This window comes from Ambystoma mexicanum, chromosome 10 (assembly GCF_040938575.1).
Source record: "Ambystoma mexicanum isolate Mex_15411 chromosome 10, UKY_AmexF1_1, whole genome shotgun sequence".
Classification (NCBI taxonomy): domain Eukaryota; kingdom Metazoa; phylum Chordata; class Amphibia; order Caudata; family Ambystomatidae; genus Ambystoma; species Ambystoma mexicanum.
The window spans coordinates 178,076,651-178,096,577 of record NC_090932.1 but is presented as its reverse complement, the minus strand read 5'-3'; the positions used below and the strand labels follow the sequence as shown (position 1 = coordinate 178,096,577).

Sequence of the window (19,927 nt, the reverse complement as noted above, 5' to 3'; positions counted from 1 at the left end):
TTTGTACAAGAAGGATCCTAATCCCCAGGTTGCTTTAAGGGTGGTGGGCCACTGACGGGTGAAATTGGCGGGGGGAGGGAGCATCCATCTTTGAATCAGAAAGGGTGGGTATATCCGAAGAGGGGGGCGGGAGGGAGGCGGGAAGGGCACGCCCTTTGGGGGGGTGGATTGGGAGTAGGGAGAGGGTAGAGGAAAAAGGGCAGCAGAGGGGGGAGCATGGATCAAGGCCAAGTGGGCAGAGGTTCTACTTAACGATGCGCAAGGCGAAGGGGACTCAGGTGGGGCTGGCTGCAAGGCAGCGGCCCCTGATGACTCAGGCTGATGGGGTCTGGCTGATGGGGTCGCGGGTGATCTCAGCGTACTCTGCTTTCTGAAATATTTTTCCCCATGCTAAAGTGGCTAACGCATAACGTGAGGGGCCTAAATAGCCCTCTTAAGAGGAAAATGTTAGAACAATTTACGAAAAAAGAGAATCCTGACATTTTGGGGCTGCAAGAGACATCTTAGACCTAAAGATCAGGGGCGCCTTAAATTACGGGGATTTGACCAGATTTTCCATGCCTCGGGTGGGACTAGGGCAGGGGGAGTGGCACTGGCTATCAAAACCTCAGTGGGCCTTAGGATCTCTGAGGTCATATGGGACAAGGAGGGCAGGTACATAATTGCTATGGGGTTTCATCAGGGCAGCCCTTACACTGTAGCAGTAGTCTACGCACCCAACATGGGCCAAGAGCACTTTTTGAAGCGTGTCCTGGATAAGCTGGAGGATAATGCCCGGGGCCCAATCATCTTATTAGGTGACCTCAATATAACCTGGAAAAAAGGTTGGGACCGGTCTGGACACTCGGTTAAGGGAGGGGGGGCAGTGATGTCTACGGATTTAATAAATAGGATTCGTGGAGCAGGACAGAGGGATGTGTGGCAGGAGATTAAGGGGGAGGAGGAAGGTTACACTTTCCTGTCAGGGGTCCATGGATCCCAATCCAGAATTGACTACACATCTGGGTATCATCGAGCCTGATAGGTTGGGTGCAAGAGGTGGTGACGGGCCCAATTGGCATAGCGGATCATAAGGTGGTTTCTAGGGTTATGGACTTAGGGCCCAGGGAGAAAGGGGTTTGAACGTGGAGGTACCCAGGACACCTACTTGGGAGACCCAATAATCAGACAGGAGATCGAGGAGAAGATTAGGGATTTCTTCCTCATAAACCAAAGGGCGGATACAAGAGAAGAGGTCAGATCGGACGCCTTTAAGGCTATGCTGAGGGGGGAACTAATAGCGGCAGCGCCGTATAGAGAGAAGTAATTGAAAGCGCTGGAGGCACGCCTGGAAGAGGAAGTCGAATTGGCGAGGCGGAAGGCGGGAGCGAAGGGAAGGCGGGAGCGACCCCCTCCAGGCTTGCAATGAGGGAATATCGCAGAGCACTGGGTCAGTTGGAGATACTTAGGACAAAGAGGGCTGAGGGAGCTCTCCTGAGGGTGCGCCAACATTTTTACGCCAAGGCAAATAAAGCGGATACTTCTCCTTGCGCGGCTGCTCAGGGGCGTGAGATCCAAAAACGTGATCACGGCCTTAATGACTGATTCGGGGAAGAGAGTAACGGAGGCGGGGGAGAATCGAGAGGCGTTGGTGTCTTTCTACAAAACCTTGTATACGTCGCAGACCCCTCGGGACAGTTTACAGGAAGAGTTCCTAGATAAGGTTGAGCTGGAGCGGTTGGGGAAGGAGGCTGCAGAGAGGTTGGACGGGGAGATCAAGGAAGAGGAGTTACTGAAAGTGATTAGGGGTCTTCCTATGAATAAAGGCCCAGGCCCAGACGGCTATACTGCAGCGTTTTACAAAATCTTTACAAACTTTTTGGTCCCGCAATTAACTACCCTCTTTAATACGTTTGGTGCCACAGGGACAATAACCCCCTCCATGGAAGAGGCCAGCCTATCCCTTATTTTGAAGCCCAATAAGAATCCGGAGGAGCGGACGTCCTAGAGGCCCATCGCGTTGATTAATATCGTCACCAAGATTTTCACGAAGGTGCTGGCGGCTAGGCTGGAGGGCTTCCTTCCGGAGCTGATTCATCCGGATCAGGCGGGGTTTATAAAGGGTCGGCAGACAGCGGATAACATACGGAGGGAGGCCCATCTGGTGGAAAAGTCTCATAGAACGAACACTCCAGCGGTCCTTTTATCTCTGGATGCCGAGAAGGCTTTTGACCGCGTGGAGTGGTCCTTCCTGTTCAAAGTGATGAGAAAGATGGGCATTGGGGGACACTTTTTAAGTATGGTACAAGCTAATTATCAGACACCTAGCATGAGGATAGCGGTGAACGGATCCATGTCCAGATCTTTCAGAGTGGGCAGGGGTACTAAGCAGGGCTGCCCCCTGTCCCCTATGCTTTACGCAATCTATCTTGAACCCCGCTTCCAGGCAATTAGGGAAGCGGAGGGGATCAAGGGTATCCCATTTGGGGGGGGGGGGGGGGAGGATCAAAAGGTAGCAGCATTTGCAGATGACCTCTTGTTAAGGTTAACAGCCCCAGTGGAGTCCATCCGAATGAGTAGGGAATTGTTGGAGGCCTTTGGTGAGGCTTCTGGTCTCAAAATTAATCTTACTAAATCGGAACTTTTGAACCTAACTATAAAGGAGGAGGAGCGAGAAACTAACGGGGGCTACCCCTTTTCCGGGGGGAATCCGATACCTAGGAGTGAGAATTACTTGGACCCTCGCAGGGTGGTATCGAGCTAATTACCTACCTCTGCTAAAGGACATTGAACGGTAATTTCGCAGGTGGAGGAGCCTCCCGATCTCGTGGTTGGACGGGGTGGTAACGACTAAAATGGTAACTCTCCCGCGCCTGTTGTATCTTTTCCAGGCAGTATCATAGGCAGTCCCAATGATCTTTTTCAAGAAACTAGATACGTTAACTAAAGAATTTTTGTGGGACGGGAAAAAACGTGGGTCAGTAGACAACTGGTCATGGCTCCGAAACGGGAGGGGGGGCTTGGCTCTGCCCAACTTTCATCGTTATTACGAGGAGACGCAACTACGGGTCGTCCGGGATTGGTTGCGGGAGGGTGAGGTCACACAGACTAAGCAATGGGTGGCAATGACAGAGCAGTGGCGCACTGCAGTCTGGCTGAGGTCCTATGGCTCCCGAAACAGCATAGACCCAGGCATCTGTACCAAAGTACCATCACATCATTAATGGCAGAGAATTGGGACAAATTGGTGAAGGCTAAGGGTATCACAACTTTTATTCATGATGAAGGCATGGATCAATTAATTTAAGGTCATTATTTAATCCAGGTCCTCAGTGTGGAAGCACATTACCGTATTACAAGTCAATGATACTGGAACTGTGGAATACAATGTTGGCTTACCCCAACAAACATTTGTAATTACCTTACTGTCTAAATCAATGTAAATTGTGTAAATGATTAAATGTGCCTATTTTTGTATATGTAATGCATTTTCACATAAATTGTATAAAATATTGTCTAAGCCCTTATATGTTTCATAGATTTTGAAACACTTCACACGATTTTAACTTTCAAATAAGCACTGTGGATAATTACACACATTTTTGCCCACATTTCTAACTAATCTTATTAGGCATCCCCCTTAACTGATTTCATCTCTTAAAAGTTGAAGGAATCTGGCATGAAGCACTACCTAAAAATCTGAATATCTCAGCATCTCTTCTTTTAACTAACCAAATGAATAGATAGTTTTAGGGCTGGTGTAAATGACAATTGTGGACTGGGCTAGGGAAGTTGTCAAACGGGGATGGGCTGGCATTCTCATGTGCCCTCTTGTACCATGAAGTGTTGATAAAACACGCCGCTGGGGGAGGAGAGGGCAGTATTAAACTACATGCTGGTTGGTACATAAATTGTCACTTGATTAAACAAACTCTTCATTTAGTCTCTTAAAATGTTGTAAGGTATGGCCCATCATTTTTTTTAAGTAACGGTATGACCCAGCCTTCTCGCTCACCAATGATAGCTTTTACTTATTCTTTCAGCAGTCAATGGATAGTTAATTTTACAATGAAATCAAGACATTCTAATAAAAATCAGAAGCCATACTTCTCTTCCATCACTACCTTTGAAGAACCCATCACTAGCCTACAGATATTGATTGACCTTTCAAAACATCCTCTCCAAACTTCCTGTTTATATGGCACACTCCCCATCCATACTTACACTGTGTTTGGATTCTTTAACCGGTTTTTGGGGCGTCCAACAGGGTTAGCATATCTTTTTCTTATTTGATCTGCTTTCTTGTGTAGAAGCTTTCTTCCTTTCTTTCGAGGTCGACATACTTGACATATCCACATGCCTGAAAGTAAAAAAGCAGTGATCGCCTTCAGCGGAAATGAGTGTCTTTTTATCTTGCTCAAACAGGCCGATGTCACTCTGCTCACTCCACCTTATAAGAGCACATGAAGTGGTGTATAGATGGGCTCTAGTATTCACTCTTTCAGCAATTCCCACACAGACATTCCAACATGAAACCCATGCATGCAAAGGCTTTTACCTTTCGGCATCCTGGTGAGGGGAGGGTGACAGCACTCCATGTGGAAGCCCCGGTCACACGAGTCACAAAACAGCATGTTATCCTGCAAGACACAAAGCTCTAGATGATGATGGGGAATTGATACCTGTTACAACTGCAGAGATATCAAAGGGAGGAGGGTAGATAAAGCCCCAACTCATAATGGCTACTGCAGGCTGTTACAGGGATCAGGGTAGAGCAGAAACGATTGGTCAATGGTATTGGGAAAACGGGAAGTATGGGGAAAACAGTAAAGTAGATAGGTATAGGAGCTATGTAACTCGGGGGAAGAGGACAATGAAAGTGTCAAGATTCCCTCATCTTGTGGCCAGGCCTTACTCCTAAACAACCTATGGTTTCATATCTTGCATCTCATCTACACCCGAACTCTACAAGTAACCTCAACGTATCTAGAAGCCATCTTAATTACAGAACCTTTTCCAGTTCAAAATCGGTTTGATTTTCAGACGACCAGAATGGTGCATTCTCGTCCTCCATGCTTTCCATCTTTCAGATCATGGAAAGACTAAGTTCAGAAGGGCAAGCCCATATTGCTTGCACCCGGCTCCATAACATCACTGGTGCCTCTGCTGGAACACTTATTTATGAATCCTGGGACCTGATGCATTTTGGTCTTGTTGGGACTAGTATTACACTTCTGGTGTCATTGTATACTTCTGCAGGAGGTTGAGTTTTGTGGACACAGCAATAGGGAGCGTTTTTTGGGCTACTGTGGAGTTATCTGTCATCAATGTAAATGCTTCGACATTTACTGCCTGTTTGAAAGCAATGTCCTGTAAGTTTTCCCTTTTTTAAATGTTTCCAATAATAACACAGGAAGAATCAGTGGCATATATCCGTTTTTGTAAATAAATGTGCACAATATGCTGTCTGATCTGTATGGAGTTTGTACAGATTTTCTTTTAGAATTTATTGACACTGAAGTCAGATATTCAAGGCCCAATGTGGATAGGTCATATTTGCCTAAAAGCATTTGAAATGTTGGGAGATTTTTATAAGCCACTATAAGTGTTGAGTGTAGAGTTCTGAGGGATTACCCTTGATGGACCTGCAAACGTTTTCCACACAACTATAATCAATAACTCACTTGGAAACAAGGCTCAGCAGGAAAGCTTAGAGAAAGGAGATTAGGGGTTTGGTGCAATGGACAGTAAACACACACAAGAGAATGGTATACAAATACACGTATTTATCTACAAAGCAGCATTACGTTAAATCACTAAAAGGTAAGAAACACAATATATACACATACAATTACAGTTCGGTGTCCACAATGTAACACATGCTACACCTTTCAAGTCAAGTACTGTTGCAATTTTAAGTAAAGGGGGTTGAAAGTTGCTACATAAATTATCACAGGCCTTACAACGTATACACTCGAAACCAGTGAACCCTAGCGACAATTAATCCATTTACTAAACTAAGGCAAAGAGTTTCACAATGTTCTTGGCAAGTAACCCAGTTTATGCTACTTTAGGTGCGCTCCCAAAGCTATTCAAGGTTCTACCAGGAAGCCCAAGTAGACGCTTTGCTGATCGTCTGCCATGGGACGTGTCTTTGGAAAGCCACAGCCGTGGCCTTGGCTCTGACGGAGTTGGCGTGCATTTTATTTATTACATTTGGATGTACGCCCAAACCCTTGGGTATCACGGCATAGTTATATATATATTCGTTAGCAAATTAAGGTTACATAAATCTTAGATTACAGCTGAATACATATCCAAGTTATCAAGTTTGGGTTACATACATTTTAGGTTGGAGTAGTATAACAGGTGTATATAATATAGTCTATCATATAACATAGCAATGATCTACTGTTGCTTGGTATTTACCGTCTAGGGTAAAGAGTGTTGTTGAACAACCAGGTTTTGAGTTGTTTTTTTAACTTGGATAGCAAAGTTTCGTTGGCTAGATGGGGTGGGAGAGAGTTCCAGATACGGGGGGCTGCAATGGTGAAGCTAGCATTACCTGCTCTTGTGGTGGTGAAGCGGGGAATGTGCAGTTGGATATTTGCGTTGGATCTGAGGGATCTCGATGTGGTTTTGCGTGCAATGCATTTATTGAGGTAGGTAGGGGCACAGTCTGATAGGCATTTGTGCGTGATAGTGATTGTTTTATGGAGGATTCTAGACTGTATTGGGAGCCAGTGCGCCTATCTTCTGGGTTGCGAGATGTGTTTTTTCTCTTAATGCTCAAAGCTGCTCTGAAAGCTTTGATTTGTAGGAGTCGGAGTTTAGTCATTCTTACTTTGGAGGTACCTAGCAGTGAGATGTTACAATAGTCTATTTTTGTTAGGATGAGGGCTCTAGCAAGTGTCAAGTAGTTGTCAGGAGATAGGAGAGGCCTGCTAAGTGTGAGGAGTTTGGCTGTGTAGGCTGTTGAGGAAGCGAGGGCGCTAATGTGATTCTTCATGGTGAGATTCGAATCAAGGTATACTCCCAATGTTTTGACTTTATGGGAGATGTTAATGGGTGTGCCATCAATCATTATGGTGGTGTAGTCTGGGTGGAGTTTGCAGAGTTTGTTTGGGGAGCCAACTAAGAGAATCTCAGTTTTGTCTCCATTAAGACAGAGGCTGTTATAAGCCATCCCGTTTTGGATGTGTGAGTAGATTGTGTTAATGGTGGCAGTGTCTTGGTCCAAGTTACCTGTGATAGGAATGAGGATCTGTGCGTCGTCAGCAAAGTTTGTGTAGATTACTCCCATGGCATCTAGTGCTGCGAAGAGTAGGCGTTGTAGAAGGTGGGGGAGAGGCAGGGTCCTTGTGGTACACCTAGTGGCACTGGGATGGGATCTGCTGCAACTTCCCCTATGGAAACTCTTGAGGTGCGGTCAGAGAGGAAGGATTTTATCCAGGTGGTGGCTTTACGTGAGAAGTAGAAGTTAGTGGATAGGGTTTGGCAAAGTTTGTCATGGTCGACCAGGTCAAAAGCCGCCGACAGGTCTAGGAGTAGGAGGATACATAGTTTGCTGGAGTCCCTGATGGCATCCATCTGGTTTTTGAGGTCTAGTAGGGCAGTCGCTGAACTGTGGTTGGGGCGGAAACCTGATTGTCTTTCCCCTAGTAGGTGATTCTGTTCGAGATGGTGTTGTACTTGGGTATAGGCTATTTTGTCAATGATTTTTAGGAGGAATGGTACTGTTGTTATTTGCCTATAGTTAGTGGGGACTGTAGGGTCTAGGGAAGGTTTTTTAAGTAATGGTGTTACTCAGGCTGCCTTAATGGAGGCTGGTATTTCACTGGAAATGAAGGATTCATTCACAAAGTTGGTGATGGTTGGAGCTAGTATGGGGGCGCATTCTTTGACTACTTAAGCTGGGCGGCTGTCGCCTTTGCAGTTCGAGGGCTTACGTACGCTATTGTTTTAAGGACTTGCTCAGTGGTGACTTGTGATTGGTGACTCAAGGGGCGGGATTGAAGTCGTAAATGGCCTTGCCAGAAGCCTAAGTCCAAAGAATTTGCACCAAGACAAAAGCATTCATGGGTGTCAAATGCCCCAGCTGTCGCCTCCAAAACGAACTGATACCGGATGGTCCAGTTTCTGTGCCCGGTAACGCCATTAAATATTTTGGAAATCAGAAAAAAAAATGCCTTTTGAATATTGGGAATCACTGTCACATGTAAGTTTTGAACGGAAGGTCCTAGAAAGTAAATCTGTTTGGGATGAAAAGCTCCACCAGCTGAAGGTAAACCTATATTTTTGTGACATAATGAAAATTAGGTGAATGAAGAAATGTTCGCTCATAAATGGCATGTACCAGTAATTCATTTATCCTAGCGTTCATGCCAGCGAGCTGTTTATTCTAAAAGGAAACCATTTTTTGCATAAAAGTATCCATGTGTAAAAAGCTAACATTTCAAACTCACCCATCATAAATCGTGTTAAGATGAGAATTTAATAATTTGATTCTCTTGAGAGCAATCTGATCAAATGATTAGAAATATGGTCACTTGTTAATGTTAAAGGACATTTGTACAGCGTACTATCACCACCGGAGTGGTCCCCTGGCGCTCTGGCGGCTCTGAAAGAGGGAGGGAGGGCAGGTGAGTTAGTGGGGGGAGGTTGGAAAAGTGCAAGAGAGCAGTGATGTACTGTTGGCAGCCTCTGCCCGGTGGGTGCGTCGGCTGGGCCTGGGGTGTATGCGGCCGGTAGTCGTCATGTACTGATGTGCAGGTCTATGTGCATTTATTGTTTTGTTGTTGCAGTGTGGTGAGGTTTGTGCGGTTTGTTGTGCTGGAGGTTTGTGGTTGTGTTTGGTTTGGCGTTTGAGAGGTGTATGCGGAGGAGGAAATTGTTAGTGGTCTCAGTTAGTTGGCATCTATATCCTGGGTATTCCACACTTGTGAGGAATAAGGTGTTTTAGAAAGTAGCAATCATTTAAAGAAGACATTTCCAATATGATAAAATATCAAATGAGAGGAAAACTGGGTTTGGAGGTTACTCCCATTAGACTGCCCTCTTCATTAATGTGCCCAATGAGTACGAGGGGTTGGTTTAGCGTGATGACACTTTTGAAAACCTGTCCAATCACATACATTGACCAATTAGATTAGATAAATTATACACACCAATAAAAGGAGTTTTTCCAACTCTATAAAAGTTCAAAACAAAAGATTCTCAGGCTCAATCGTACCCTCACTGACAGTTGCATGCACACTCACTGACGGAGGGGAAGAAGGAGAATGGAATAGAATGTTTTCCTTTTGGACCCATTTTTGGATTACTAGCAAGAGAGGCCTACCTGGAGTTAAAATCCCAGGTCTTCTCCAGTAAGAAAGACCGGCCCAAATACAGAAGGCAAGGAGACAAGGCTATGGAGGGAAGCTGGCCCCATCTTGCAGACCGATGCCCACCTGTTTCTAGAGAAGAATGGAAAGAGTCCTTAAGAGGGTGCCCACCTGTCTGCGAGAGAGCTAAAAGTAGTTAATATGTAGGTATAATATTAAGGGGAGGAAAGAGTTACTCAAAAGGGGAATAGATTAAATTCCAGTCCTTTTTATTAGAGGAAGTTTTTAAGGAACTCAAAAGTGTATGCACTTCTGGAATTATAGATCTGATAGAATAGTTTTGATGGTGTGTATAGAAGGAGATCCCTGACGACTCCTCTGTGTAATGCATGCACACAGAAGTAGTATTCTGGGATCCAAAAGGGTATCTCACTGTGTGCATATGCAGGAAAAAAAAGGTCACTGAAGTCAGTTCCAGGTTACACCACCAAGCAGAGTCCTGTTACTGATGCTGATCCATTTAGGAAACTTGGAATGGGGGGATCCATTGCTACCCATCTTCCTGCCTTTACGTTGCCCATTGAAAATACGAAATGTATGCTTTTTACACATTAATACAATAGAAGCACCACTGAAGTGAGTTTAGCAAACATACGCTTTCATTTTGTAAGTGCTTCACATGAGGGAATGTTAAGTAGCTTGTCTCGCAATTAAGTTTTCTAAAATGCTGCCCTAAATTATGACATGTTCATTGAGGGGGTGGCAAAGTGTTTATTTGCAATGAATAAGAAGTAAAGCGATTTAGATAGGCAGGGATGTTCTAATTTAATGTTGTTTTCTATAAAATTACAATTTTATCCTGAGCCCTCATACACTGTCAAGCCATGGTAGATGTGTTCTCAGGAAAAATCCAATGTACATATAGAGATGAACCTTCTTTAAAGGTTTACTTTGATGTAAATGCTGTTTTGGCCATTGAAGCTGAAATCTCATAGATGCACAATTTACTTGATTTAATCCTTAAGATGGCCGCCGCCATTGTTCATTACCCAGTACTGGTCATGTGTTGGGAGGAGTCTCCCTCCCTGTGACCTAAATGGCCTTTGTTTTCCTTAACCCAGGACTCCCCACATCCAGCTGGAGAAGCTGTCTCATTCCGCCGGGAAAGGTCGCTGGGTAAGGCTTCTTACCTATCTGTGTCAGTTCCGGGATCATACTGCTGCATCCGAATCACATCTCCTAAGGTAAAAGATGCACTTGCCATTCGCACTTCCTCTCATTCATGCCCACTGTTATTTCCAGGCACTGGTTGCCCTCAGGGGCCATCCACTATGGCCAGTCGTTCATCACTATCCTTCAGGGACTGTTTCTACCCCCCCACACCCCATCTGTGCTCACCCCTCCTTCATCCTCTGCATACTGGAACCAGACAACAGCATCAGGCGGATAATTTCTTCCATTTGCTGGGAGTCTGCACGATTTCTGCCATTTCACCTCTCCACCCTGTCTCTGGGATGCCCTGCCCTCTCGCTTGATCCCCCAAAACCATTTTGCTGCTTGTGCCTCAGTGCTCTACCTGCAGCCACTGGCTCCTTCCTCCACTCCCCGCACGTCTGTCGAGTTATGAACGCAACAGCTCCAGTTCCATGAAGACTGCCTTTTCTCAACTTTGCCTCGCCACTCTATCGAACTGTCCTTCACCTTCCTGCTGGGCCGGTCTCCTACCTTGGCTCAACTGCTGCTCCCGACCGCCACTGTTGCTCTCGCAACTCCACCAGCTGAATCCAGAACCTTTTTTCATAAGCCCGTGGCCACAACATTATTGCCCGCCTCTGGTCCCATGAGCTCCACTTTCACTGACCACCTTCCTGCAACAACTTTGCTCTTTTGGACTACCTGCGTTAATCAGTAACTCTGTTCCTTACTCTGCCTTGTGCTGCCTCACTTTCTCATTTTACCTGCCTGTAGCTGTGGATTTTGTCGCTTCACTCAGCCCTCTGCTGCCCTGTATTTTATCATCAACTCATTCCTATTTGGCTCACCTGCCATCCACATGATTAATGTAGCCCCTCATGCCTGGAGGTGAGGTTTTCCCCAGTCTGAACTCATGCCTACCTTGTCACATTGCTTTTCTGGCTTTCCTAAGCACATTTTACCATTCCAATGTTGCATTTGTACCGTACTGTACCACATTCACAGCCTGCATATTTATGTAGTCCCCTGCACTATGAGGTGAGGCATTCCAATGCTGCAGTTTCCTACTTGCACCTACACTTCTCCCCTGTCCTCCCCCCCTGCTTTCTTGCTTCAGCACTTGCAAGGTCCGAATGACCCTTGGCCTTGCAGGAGCGCTTCCGTTTGTTCTCCTCTTCCTTGTTCCCCTGCATCTTGTCCCGATTCCTTCTTGTTACAGCACTTGCACAATCTGAATGTCGCAAGGCCTAATAGGAATGTTTCTGTTAAGGTTTTATGCTCCCTGGTTCCCCCTCCCCTTGATGTGCCTGGAAACACCATGTGTTGTATAGGCGCATTACAAATAACCAATAAATAAATAAAATAAATAATGTGCAACCCTGCATGTTTCTTGTCCCAAGGGGAAGGAGGTTATTGGGAATCAATATTAAATTCGAGGTCCAAAAAAAGAACTTGTGCGTGCATAGTTTGGGGTGGAGGAAAAATTCCCCCCTATTGAATGTTGCCCGATTAAAACATTGTATATGACATCTTTCAGGCTTTCCTAAAGTTCGATTATGCACTTTCTTAAACACACATTTAATATCATGTATGCATGCTTGTATGGCACAAGCTCACTTGGGGACATAAAAAGTAGTGCTTAGTAGTTGCTGGTGTCAAGCTTACTAGGCTCTTCTAGGTTATATCCAGGAGTTAAAAAGCTCCATGCAATTTCGGATCCTGTTAATTTAACAGGAGAAGCCCAAACAAGAGCAGATGTCTGTGCGTGGAGTGGTAAGAAATCTATGTGGATCTCTGCCAAAAAATAGCGAGGTCTGTGTGTATAATTCCTGTCAGCAATGTTCGAACACCTGCTCATGGGGACTAGGGGTGTTATCAAGAACTGCTTTTGAAAAAGCTGGGTTTTGTGTTGTTGAAACCGTCCAGTATTTCTGAATTATTCTTTTTCCAGCTCGAGCTGTAGCATGAGCCAAAATAAAATGATCCTATCAGATTTGCTGAAACATACATATTTGTCCAAACATTTTTGGAAAAATGTGGCTAACTTTACTGTCATCATTGCTCAGAGCCAAATGGCAGTAACCCCTTTAATTAACGTTTTAAAGATATTTGTGAGGTAGTATTCATGATTTGGGACTCCTTAGTAATAATCCTACTTACCACTAAAAATCGTGAAAGCGGAAAACACCAGTTAAAGTGAAACTTGGATGCTGCAAAGTTGCATATGCATAAGTGTATGTATCTGTGTGTTTTTGTAGATGTTAAGTATAGGATAACCAGCGTAAATTTGAATGCAAGTTTTTAGTAAATATGTTCTTCTTGGACCGAGAGGAAGTACATTTGATAGTAGGATGTGTAAGGAAGGCATAGTATCAAAGTAAGACAGACACAAGTGATCACAGTTCAAGGGTATTTATTGAACATTATCAGGGGGGTGAGAAACGCCTGTCTAAACCTAATCTAAGATGGGAGCAAGCTACGAACATCAAATAATAATAATACAGTCCTAATGGAGTCTAGTCAACAACAAAAAAGGGCCTAAACTAAAAAAAAGAAAATAAACAAAAAAAATCTATTGCCAATCCTTACCGCTATGCAACAAAATAGAATGGGATAATGTTCACAAAAAGAAAGAAGTGTTCACAAAAGGATAAGTCAGGATGTTAGGCCGTTGGCCTCCCTTGCGCACGTTTTTAGCAGGGGACAAGGTGGGTCCCTCCAGCACAGCACACTCTTGGGCTTCTCTGGCACGAGGTCACAGTTCCTTTCACCAACATCAAAGTCAAAGTCTTCTGTGCCAAAGTCTCTTTTATGCAAAGTCTGTTGCCTCAGAGGACCTGATGCACCATAAACAACAAAGAAAGTTCCTTTCTCAATATTCATGCCAGGAGATTTACTCTTCACCCTGGTTCCACCTCAGCCGGGCTCCGATCCTTCTTTCACCTTTAGCCTCCTTCAGTCGGGCTCACACTAACTTCAATTTTGTGGGCATCCCTCAGTCGGGCCACAACCATCTTCTCAGGTGAGTTACTTTTCACCCATGATCACCCTCTTCCGGGCTCAGACCCCTTTTCTACAATTGTTCCCTCTCTTCCGGCCTCAGACCAATTTCAGTTTACAGACAATCGAAGACTTTCGAAGGTGCACAGGATTTAGTGTAACCCACTGCAGGACCACTTCGATTTCACAGTTCAACAATTCTTCCACGCTCGTGAGAGGGTTAGACGGGATGGGGGGGAAAGAGAGACCAGAGACCTTCCAGTGACTACCCATGCGGAGCTGGACCACTCTGTATCTGATACCCAGCTTGTTTTCACAAAGTTCAATTGTATTCAAGTTATTTCTTCATACAATGTTGCCACTTGAAACCTTGAGCATTGGCTATCAGTTTCTCCAACTCACCAGCTGTGCTGAACTCGGCGTTGCTTTGCTGTTGGATTCAAGGACAGTACCACTGTGCAATCGCTTCTCCCCACCTTGGCCATCAATGCAGGAGGGCCCTGTGTACCTTTGACACACACTACACAATTCGTCAGCTACAATCCCTGGTCTTAACTTTTTCCTTGAGGCTTCTTGAAAATCGCGGTTCTGTGTTGAAAAGGGCAAGTGCATTTCACTCCATGTCGTCCTCTCCGATCTCACCGCCTTCCTCGGTTTAAACTGCCATTCACAAATTGCTGCTTACTCGTGTGTTTTGCTGTGCTCAGAGTGTGCTTTCATGCTCCGCCTTTTATCCATGTTGGTAAGTGTGATGGAGTCAGGTGTGTGTAATTATCAGCAATTGCCTAACCCTTGTGTTGGGACATGTCAGGTATAAGGCTCGGGTGTTAGTTCATTGTCGCTCACGATGAACTGTTCATGAGAAATGTCGCAAAAGTGGGGGGGGCGGGTTAAGCTTCTAGGGATCCTACCTGGTAGGATGGAGAAAAGGTGTTACAGGGAAGCGGATACTGTGACACACCCTTCATGTCCCACTTCCACTCTCCGAGGACCCACCACCCAGGTGATCCTCCAGCACTGGTCCACCTCCAGAAACTGGATACAATGGCGATGGCCATGTCCTGGCCACCTGGATGACAGAACCCGGGGACTAGCGGGTGAGACACGTTCAGGTTTCTCACAGATGTAAAGAGTTGAGTGGACAAAGGACAAACAATGTTCAGACCCTTGCCAGATCAAAAATACATAAATATACCAAAGGCTTTCGATATGTTCAGAACAACCACAGTTAGAATGTTATGCTATTTCAACTTTTGTAAGTCGACAATTTCATTAAAAAAAAATATATATATATATATAATGTGGGGGTATACCGACCTATCCTTGCCCCTAACCCAACCCCACGTGTATATCTATAAAAAACAGAAGAGTCAAACTAGCAGACAACAAACACACTGTGGTTGTTCTAATCACTGTGAATGGTACCGAAGCCAGTTTATGCCAAAATTAAACATTCTATACCTTTAAAAGTGCTCCATAAAACAACCTGTAAAATTAGGAGCGAAAATCCATAAATGTGTTTGGTATTACCCAAACTGACCTTTTGCACAATTGACCTAATCATAGTGGTCCTAATTGATCTTCTGCGCAATTGACCTTTATATTATTTTAGTTATGTTATGCATGTGTTGTGTTGGTTTTGGATTGTAAATAATATAAGGGGATTGGGTGGTGGGTTGCAGGGGGGTTTTGGTTTGGGTGGGGGTTGCGGGAGGTTTCCCCGAATATATGTCCTAATTGACCTTCTAAATAAGGTCAATTCTCCCGAGGTCAATAATCTGCGGGTCAATTGTGAAAAGGTCAATTAGTATACCACAATGTGTTGCTCAAATGATAGTAATACATGCAATTAAAATGAAAATCCAAGTTATTCACCGTAGTGACTAGAGCACTCAGTCCTTAGTCCACTTTCCTCCAGCCTTGTGGGCGTCTCTCAACATGGGGACAGTACCGGAACCTGTGTAGCAAACAATTGAGCTGTGTAGCAAACAATTGAGCTTCCCCTTTAAATTTAGTACACGGAACGCCCCGCCGAGGCCCCACTCTCCGGCACCTCACCTCAGTACCCTTTCAACACATCCGATGCTTAGATACCTGGCTACATTCATTACATATTAGCACCTGGCATACAGGCGGGGGAAGGTGGGTGGGACGTATGGAGGAAAGGAGACTAAGGACTATGACTACTCTAGTCACTATGGTGACTAAGACATGCATTACTTAGCATTTCCTGATGTGTCTGCTTAGATTCACATGCTGTGCATAGTCCGACAAGCAGTGGTCACTGCAGAGTATTGCATTTTGTTTTTCGAAAGTCGAAAAGGGGACGTTGACATAGGCGTGTCTGTAATACTATCCCTATAGTGATGTGTAGTGTAACCAAAATCCCTCACGGGTCGAGGTCTTTCGGTTTGTATTTTTTTCTGCCATGAGGGAGCCTTATGACTGACGTGAGTGAGTACAGAAAAGAGAGAAAGTAATAAGACGTCTATGTTCCTTCCATCCGAGCGGGGAGGAAGGGTGGGCACATGTGAATCTAAGCACATAATCATCAGAAATGCTTTTACGGCAAGTAATGCATGTCTTCTGATGTTTGTTAATCTGCTTAGAAACACATGCTGTGTATAGACTAGCGAGCAGTACCCGGAGTTAGAGGTGGGTTGTGAGAAGGAACAGTAGAGAAAAGATGTCTTAGTATTGCTTGACCCACCTGGGAATCAGATCTAGAACGGGCATCTAGACAATAGTGTTTTGTAAAGGAATGTACAGAACTTCAGGTTGCCGCCTTGCAAATGGACTCAAGTGGAACATTTGCAATGAATGCTATGGATGTCCCAGTGCCTCGAGTAGAGTGTGCTCTATCCTTGAGGGGTAGTTCTCTCTTAGCAAGAGTGCAAGGAACAAGTTACTTACCTGTAACTGTTGTTCTTCAGCATGGGTCTGGCATGGATTCACATGCTCATGAATATTCACCGTCGTCAGGCTGGTGACCCTCAGTAAAGAAAAAATCAGTATCAGTTTCGTTTCTGATCTGCCTTTCTGATCTGCATCCTGAGAGCCATCTGGAATTGGAAGCCTTCGAGAGAGCCTTCCCTTGAGGCACAGGTCCAAAGTTCACAAACAGCTGTGATGTCTCCCGAAAACTCTTTGTGCGGTCCACGTAGAATTTCAGCGCTCCAGCCACATCCAGCGAGTGCAAAGTTATCTCGGCCGGCGTCCTCAGCACCACCCTCGTGTCGTGAAAAGTCAAGTATGGAGGCTTGCAAGATAGGGCCTGGATCTCTCCCACTCGTCGTGCGGAGGTGATGGCCATGAGAAATGCCTCTTCCACGACAGGAACTTCAACGGCGCCAAATGCATAGCCTCGAATAAGGCCCCCATGAGCCTGATCAGCACCACGTTGAGCTCCCACGCCGGCGCAGGGGCCTTCACCGGCGGAAACGATCAGAATAGTCCCTTCATGAATTCCTGTGATGAGACCACATGGACACCCGTCCTGTAGTTCTGGGGTATCAGGAGATGGCCTCCAGATGTATCTTGATGGAGGCGTGAGCCAGTCCAGCTTTGGCCAGCGACAGTAGGTACAGCAATACTTCAGGGGCCGTAATCCGCAGAGGGTTAATCTTCTGTGCACGGCACCAGACAGAGAGCCTCTTCCACTTATGTCCATAGCATTTGAGAGTTGAGGACGCCCTAGCTTCTGCAAGAACCTCTCTGAAGTCAGCCAGGATATCATATCCTCCAAACTCTAGTGCTGCAGGAGCCAAGCCTGCAAGTTCAGCGACTCCGGGTCGTGATGAATGGCGCCTCCTTCTCTGGAGAGAAGATCCGTGTCCGTCACCAGCTTGATAGGTGGGGACACTGACAAGTCCAGAAGGTCCGGGAACCAGATCTGTCTCGGCCATGCCGGTGCGACGAGGATCATGCTGCACCTGGACCTCTTGAGCTGGTTGATGAGACGGAACGGCAACGGAGGCAACGCGTACAGGAACAGGCCGTCCCAAGGGAACGAGAAAGCATCGCCTATGCTCCTCGGCTGTGCAAACCTGCTGGCGAACCTCTGGCACTTGGAGTTCGTCGCCATCGCGAACAGGTCGATTTGGGGTTTGCCCCATCGTTGAAAGAGCCGATCCACCTGGTCCTGGCGTAGTTCTCACTCGTGGTACGAGCTCAGCTCCCTGCTGAGTGAGTCGGCGATGGTGTTTTTTATTCCTGCCAGGTGGAAGGGAACCAGAAACATCCCCCGGGCGACGGCCCAGTGCCACAGATCCTGGGCCTCCTTGGTAAGGGCTGGGGATCTGGTGCCTCCCTACTTCCGGATGTGGAACATCATGGTGGTGTTGTCGGTGAAGATCCTCACCACTTTGTCCTTGAGGGACGGAAGGAACGATTTGAGTGCCCAGAACATGGCTCGTAGCTCCAGGATGTTGATGTGGAGAGGCTGCTCCTCTGGGAGCCAGAGGCCTCTTGCGTGGAGATCTCCGGTGTGGGCCCCCCATCCCTCCAGGTAGGCGTCCGTCGTTATCGTCTCCTGATACGCTGGGGTCTGAAAGTCCGTGCCTGCCGTGAGGTGCGCACGGGCACCCCACCATAGAATCGCCCAACGGAACTCCTCGTCGAGCGGGATCCTGTCTTCGAAGCTGCCCGCCGCTTGAATCCAGTGGGCGTCGAGGAACTCTTGTAGCGGACGCATCCGAAGTCTGCAAAGGGGCACAAGGTAGATGCATGAGGACATCATCCCGAGGAGGGACTTGATGGACCTCACTCTGGCCACAACCGTGGCTAACAGGCGCTGCACCTTGCCCAAAATGGCCTTCGTCCTTTCTTCCGACGGAGATGCAAATCGCTTCACTGTATCGAGCTTCGCTCCCAGAAACAGTGCCACCTGCGACGGGACCAGATGGGATTTGGGGTAGTTGATGGCGAATCCCAGCTCCGTGAGCAGGCGGACGGTCCTCGCTGTGTGTTCAACGGCAAGTTCTCTTGACCTTGCATGGATTACCAAGTCGTCCAGGTAGGGGTAGACGTGGATCCCTTGCAGGCGCAACCGCGCCGCCACAGGTGCGAGGCACTTGGTGAACACCCTGGGTGCCGACTTTAATCCGAACGGCAGGGCTCTGAATTGGTAGTGACGCCCCTGGACTACGAATCTGAGGAACTTTGTGTCCTTTTAGAATGGGGATGTGGAAGTAAGCATCCTCCAGGTCCAGCAACGATAGGAAGTCGCCCTCCTCCAGCTGTCCCAGCACGTGCTGGAGGGTGGCCATCCTGAATTTCTGTGCCTTGATGTACTCGTTCAACCGACGCAGGTGCAGCATGGGGCAACAACCGCCTGTCTTCTTTCTGACGAGGAAGTATCTTGAGTATACTCTGGAGCCCCGGAGCCTCTTGGGGACGAGCTTGATGGCACCTTTCTTGAGCATCGCCCTTACCTCCAACAGCAGTTGAGGGGCGTGATTCTCCTTCCTGGCCCCGGGAGGAATGCGAGGACACCTCTTTTGAAATTCTAGCGAATGTCCGTGGGCCAGGGTGTCCAGCACCCAATGGTCGGTGAAGATGGACTCCCACACGCTGATGAACTTCGTCAGCCGGCTTCCCACCGGGGTGCTTCGGTGGGGGCCCGACGCTACGACCGGTTCAGTCCTGCCTGGAAGAGGCCTTGCCGCCTTGGCCTCCTTGCCGACGGCGGTGAGACCCTCCTTGCTTGAAGCGGCCTCTGTAGGCCTCCTGGGACGAGGAGCGGGCCGCCTGGCGGTAAGTAGAAGAGCCACCGCTGGATCCCTTGGAGGCTCCCTGTCTGCCTCTGGAGCTCCGAAAGGGCAGCCGTTGCTGAAGGACTCCTAGGGCTTGGGCTGTTTCCGTGTCTTTCTTGATGGCCTGGAGGGACTCATCCACCATCTTTCCAAACAGGTTGTTGACGTCGAACGGCATGTCCAACACTCTGGTCCGGACGTCCTGGCGAAAGTCTGTCGCCTTGAGCCATCCTCGTCGTCGGAGGCAAGCCCCATTGCCCAGTTGGCGAAATCCGGTATCGGCAATGTCCGTTGCCACCGTTATGGCGTGATCCGACGCCACCTCGCCTTCCTGCAGAATCTGTAGGGCTTCCGCCCTCTTGTCGTCCGGTAGGAAGTCTAGCAGAGGAGCTATCTTAAACCAAAGCTCCCTGTCGTAACGGGCCACAATCGCTAAGGCATTAGCAGCCTTAATCGTCGTCGCCGCTGACGAGATCACTCGACGTCCCATGGAATCCAACTTCTTGCCCTCGCTGTCCGGCAGGGAAGTGGAAGTTGAAGCCGCCGCACCCGCTGCTTTCTTCTTGGCCGCTGCCGAGACGACAGAGTCCAGCGTGGGCTGGGCCCTGAGGCACAAGGGGGCGGCATCGGGGACCTGGTACTTCTCGTACCTGTCCCTTTTGGCGGGTGTCGTGG

The 19,927-nt window shown here is 47.2% G+C and overlaps 1 protein-coding gene across 1 annotated transcript in view; it reads right to left on the bottom strand.

The window, feature by feature from the left end:
* The window catches only part of KAT6A (lysine acetyltransferase 6A), a 1,549,616-nt gene that overhangs the window by 1,104,063 nt on the left and 425,626 nt on the right, over nt 1-19,927 (bottom strand). Inside the window, exons 5-6 of the mRNA XM_069617664.1 lie at nt 4,538-4,619; nt 4,204-4,339 (exon numbers count right to left, since the gene is read on the bottom strand). Coding sequence (XP_069473765.1) covers nt 4,204-4,339; nt 4,538-4,619 — 218 coding nt within the window. The remainder of the gene's footprint in view (nt 1-4,203; nt 4,340-4,537; nt 4,620-19,927) is intronic.